Raw genomic sequence first — 5,194 nt, forward strand, 5'->3', positions numbered from 1 at the left:
CAGGAAAAAAACGCAGCGTTTTTTGTGCGTTTGCTTTTTTTACAGATTTTGGAAAAACCCCACAAAAATGAAAAAACAACCATTCAACAACACACAAGACCAATGGGACTTCATTGTGGGTGTGGTATGTTAATATATAGACCCTGTCTACAGTATTCTTCACATTTGCTTGATTCTTCTCGTGACCATGGATCTGCGCTGGAAGAGTTTTCACTTCAACTTGGATTTGGACATCGCGATGGCTCAGGCGTATGCAGTTGCTTGCCATGAACAAAGGAAGAGAGAGAGGCAGCGAAGACGGCGGCGTATGTGGATACATCCGATTGTTGAACTCCGGGAGAGCCGTGGGGCATACCACACCCTCTACAGCGAGCTACAGGCAAACCCGGAGAAATTTACAGATTATATCAGGATGTCCCACGAAAGTTTCATGGATTTGCTTGCTCGTGTCCAACAATCCATCCGGAGACAGGACACACAGCTCCGTCGTGCGATTCCTCCTGAGGAACGGCTACTGGTGACATTACGGTATGTTTTAAAAACCAAGGGGTGCGGTCTGATTTTTTTTTTTAAATTTAGTATTCAAAACCGTGGGTAATTAGTTTTCGTGAATGTACTAATATTTTATTTTATAGTTTTTTAAAATAATATACATAAATATTAATTTTACTTCTTTGTCTGTTCACAGATTCCTGGCGACTGGAGAAACCCTATCTTCACTACACTTCCAGTACCGTATTGGAATCTCTACCTTGTCTGGAATTGTTGCTGACACCTGCCGGGCTCTCTGGAATGTTCTTTGCCCAGAATTTATGCCCCTGCCCACCGCTGAAAAGTGGATGGAAATTGCTGACAAATTCTGGACAGTATGCAATTTTCCCAACTGTTTGGGAGCTGTTGATGGTAAACACATACGGATCATCAAACCCCAAAGAACGGGATCTGAGTACTATAATTACAAAAAGTACTTTTCAATAGTACTCATTGCGATTGCGGATGCCGGATGTATGTTTGTAGCAGTGGACATTGGAGCATTTGGCCGTGGTAATGACTCACAGGCTTTTAAAAACTCAGACATGGGCCGGAGGTTGTATGGCAACCAATTTAATTTCCCTATGCCACGGCCTCTTCCTCACACCGAAGCTCCGCCACTGCCCTTTGTAATGGTTGGCGATGAGGCTTTTCAAATGTGCGGAAACTTACTGAAACCCTACTCCAGCCGGGACTTGGACCACACCAAAAAAATATTTAATTACAGGCTGACCAGGGCCAGAAGAACTGTCGAGTGTGCTTTTGGGATTCTTGTTTCCAGATGGCGAATTCTGGGCACGGCCATTAATCTTAAACTTGAAACAGTCGATGAGGTGGTGAAGGCCTGTGTGGTTCTACATAACTTTGTGATGGCTAAAGAGCACCCGACCTTTGAACTGGACGATGATGCTCCTAACCCATTGCCTGAATTCACTCAGCACACTCTCAGGTCATCCGTTGAAGTTGGCCAAATGAGGGACCAATTTGCGGCCTACTTTATTTCTGATGTAGGACGGGTGCACTGGCAAGATGAAATGGTGTAATGTTTTTGTTTGTTTATGGTAATAAAAAACCTTATTTGATACCATTACTGAGTGCACTATATTTTTTAAACTCCAATTTAATAAAAAACTTCCCATGTATAACTGAATTTTTTGATGTTCACACACCTGGGCAGGTAAATACACATATGAGTTAAAATGCAGCATTGCTAGTCTGCGTGAAATATATTGGAACGAGCAAAGCTGCAGGCCATGAATCAGGAAACCATTTTTTTTCAAGAGAAAATTGTGCAACTAGTTGAAAACAAAGTATGTGATTTTCTCAAAACACAACCCTCAAAACCCAACCCCAATGAAAGTCCATGGGGAATACAAGTCAGCATTGAGTGGATGAATGTAATCTGCTCCATTCCAACTTACAAGTTATTACACTAGGCCTTGGAATGACTATACTAGGCCGTGGTATTTCAAATATGAGTATAGTATGCCTTGGGCCTACTAGTATAGTCATATGTGAAATACCACGGCCTAGTATAGTCATAACAAGGCATACTCAATTTTTGCCAACTAGGATCTTGTTTCACGAAAAACAAACGGGTGAAACTTGAAACCAACAGTTTGCTTTTCATGAAACCAGATTCTAGTTGGTAAAAATAGAGTTATTACACTAGGCCTTGTAATGACTACACTAGGCCGTGGTATTTCAAATATGAGTATAGTAGGCATTGGGGCTAGTAGTATAGTAATATGTGAAATACCACGGCCTAGTATAGTCATACCAAGGCCTACTGTAATAACTCGATTTTTAACAACTAGCATCTTGTTTCACAAAAAACAAACTGGTGAAACTAGAAAGAAACTTATTTTTAAGACAAGTTTCAACAGTTTGTTTTTCATGAAACCAGATTCTAGTTGGTAAAACTAGAGTTATTACACTAGGCCTTGGAATGACTATACTAGGCCGTGGTATTTCAAATATGAGTATAGTAGGCCTTGGGCCTACTAGTATAGTCATATGTGAAATACCACGGCCTAGTATAGTCATACCAAGGCCTACTGTAATAACTCGATTTTTAACAACTAGCATCTTGTTTCACAAAAAACAAACTGGTGAAACTTGAAAGAAACTTATTTTTAAGACAAGTTTCAACAGTTTGTTTTTCATGAAACCAGATTCTAGTTGGTAAAACTAGAGTTATTACACTAGGCCTTGGAATGACTATACTAGGCCGTGGTATTTCAAATATGAGTATAGTAGGCCTTGGGCCTACTAGTATAGTCATATGTGAAATACCACGGCCTAGTATAGTCATACCAAGGCCTACTGTAATAACTCGATTTTTAACAACTAGCATCTTGTTTCACAAAAAACAAACTGGTGAAACTAGAAAGAAACTTATTTTTAAGACAAGTTTCAACAGTTTGTTTTTCATGAAACCAGATCCAAGTTGGTAAAACTCGAGTTATTACACTAGGCCTTGGTATGACTATACTAGTCCGTGTTATTTCACATATGACTATACTAGGCCTTGGGTTGGTTTTTAACATGTATTTACCCATCAGTGTGTGTGAGCGGCGCAAACAACATTAATGAAACTTAGTAATGGTGAACCACAAATGTAAATTTATTTTTTATCACAAAAATAAACCAAAAAATTATTTTTTCCGGCGTTTGGGGGCAGATGGTTTCAATTTGGGGGTGTGCAGGGAATATGCAACACTTGCTGTTGAAGACGGTGTTTGAGGGGAAGGGGCAACAAAACTTGTGGGGGAAGGTAGTCCAGTTAAGGGAATTAAACTAGGAACACTTGGAGGAGAGGAAATCTGTTCAGGTACATTAGTTGTAATGGCATGTCGCCGTAGGCTTGTGTGCCTGGACCGACTTTGGCCCAATGCCCGCCTTGATAGATTTCGCCTTGAACTAGGGGCAAATATTGAGTGTAGGTCCCCCGTCTGCAGGTGTGGCTGCTGCTGCTGCTGAGGTGGCGGCTGCTGCTGCTGAGGTGGCGGCTGCTGCTGAGGTGGCGGCTGCTGCTGAGGTGGCTGCTGCTGCTGAGGTGGTTGCTGCTGCTGAGGTGGTTGCTGCTGCTGCTGAGGTGGCTGCTGCTGCTGAGGTGGCTGCTGCTGCTGAGGTGGCTGCTGCTGCTGCTCTTCGTTGTCAGTGCTCGTCCTTGCAGGAGGACTGGTGGCGGCAGTGATGGTCCAGGTTTGCAGAGTGGTGGTGGCAGGGCTACTACATGTTGTTGTAGCGGCAGGGCTGTTCCATGTTTGCCTAGTGGTGGCTGAGCTCCACGCATGCATGGGAGTGGCGGTGGTGCTCCAGACAGGAGCAGCGCTTGCCATGGTGGTGTCGGTGAAGTGACCAGCTGCACTCAGACTTGTGGTGGTGTAACGGTGGGTGTCCTGGCTTTGAATAGAGGTGTCCGTGCAGTGGTATGCAGCACAAGTCGGTAGTGAGGTGAAGCGAGTCAATGGTGGCACAGGTGGAAAGGACACCACAGACTGCTGACCGTACCGATTATGCTGCATAGCCTGCAAGAAAGCATTGTTGCAGGCCTGCAGCACATTCAGCTGTTGATCAGGACTAAGGTGTTCCGCCATGCCCTTTTCAATCTTACTAAAAAAATGGTGTGCTGGTCTGTTGAGGTCGGCCTCCAGACGGTCAAGGCGCTGTTCTACAGAATTGAAGCGGTGTTCAAAGTGGTTAAAACCACGTTCCATGAGTGCAAAACCGCTTTCAACTCTGTCGGACAGTGACTTGAGGCTGGAATTAAATGTCTCGCTCAAATGCATAAACTCGGGCAAGACATTCCTGTCCAAGGCCCTCTGCCGCTGGCGGGTAGTGCCCGCATAACCAGTGGCAGAGACCTGGGACAGGGGAACACCTGATGGCCCAGCTTCCTGGTCACCAGCTGTGTGTGTGGTTGACCTGCAAGGTGCTTCCTGGCTGTCGGATGGCTGGGACGGGTCAGAGGACGTCCGAGGAAGGACCGCTCCAGGGCCAGGTTGCAGGGTGCTGCTCCAGGTGCTGTTGAAGAAAGGAAAATCATTACTACCATGCCTTTACAAGAAGCATCAGCTGTGGATTAGAAAAACACAGATTAATAAAAATAAAAACCCAAAATTTATAATACTTACGATCTCGTGGCAAGGACCGGTCTTAGGAACTGCAACGCGTGATAGTGACGGTATCTAGTTCTGGTCCTTGACGCAGATCCACTGCGAACCTGGCCCTCAGCACGAACATCACTGTTGAAGCGGTCCTTGATCGAACGCCAACGTGTTCGGACTTTGTCCACTGTTGATAAAAAAAAAACAGTGCCGTCAAGGACAACAGTCACTGCGGCACAATGTAGCAATACAATACTCAAAGCAGTCACTGTAGACCCCGATGACACTGTTGGGTTTCCTGCTAGAATACACCTAGCACGAAACCCAACAGTGCCGTCAAGGACAACAGTCACTGCGGCACAATGTAGCAATACAATACTCAAAGCAGTCACTGTAGACCCCGATGACACTGTTGGGTTTCCTGCTAGAATACACCTAGCACGAAACCCAACAGTGCCGTCAAGGACAACAGTCACTGCGGCACAATGTAGCAATACAATACTCAAAGCAGTCACTGTAGACCCCGATGACACTGTTGGGTTTCCTGCTAG

At 44.8% G+C, this 5,194-nt stretch overlaps 1 protein-coding gene across 1 annotated transcript; it reads right to left on the minus strand.

The window, feature by feature from the left end:
- Positions 1–3,133: 3,133 nt before the first annotated feature.
- On the minus strand, positions 3,134–4,867 carry LOC141046528 (uncharacterized). The gene is made up of 2 exons (XM_073565472.1): positions 4,671–4,867; positions 3,134–4,560 (listed from the first exon to the last, which is right to left on the minus strand). Exon 2 carries the CDS (start codon positions 4,323–4,325, stop codon positions 3,189–3,191), a length of 1,137 nt encoding a protein of 378 aa, XP_073421573.1. The 5' UTR covers positions 4,326–4,560; positions 4,671–4,867; the 3' UTR covers positions 3,134–3,188.
- Positions 4,868–5,194: the final 327 nt, after the last annotated feature.

The sequence above is a fragment of the Dendrobates tinctorius genome, unplaced genomic scaffold (genome assembly GCF_039654945.1).
Source record: "Dendrobates tinctorius isolate UK_male_01 unplaced genomic scaffold, ASM3965494v1 ptg000001l, whole genome shotgun sequence".
NCBI classification, from domain to species: domain Eukaryota; kingdom Metazoa; phylum Chordata; class Amphibia; order Anura; family Dendrobatidae; genus Dendrobates; species Dendrobates tinctorius.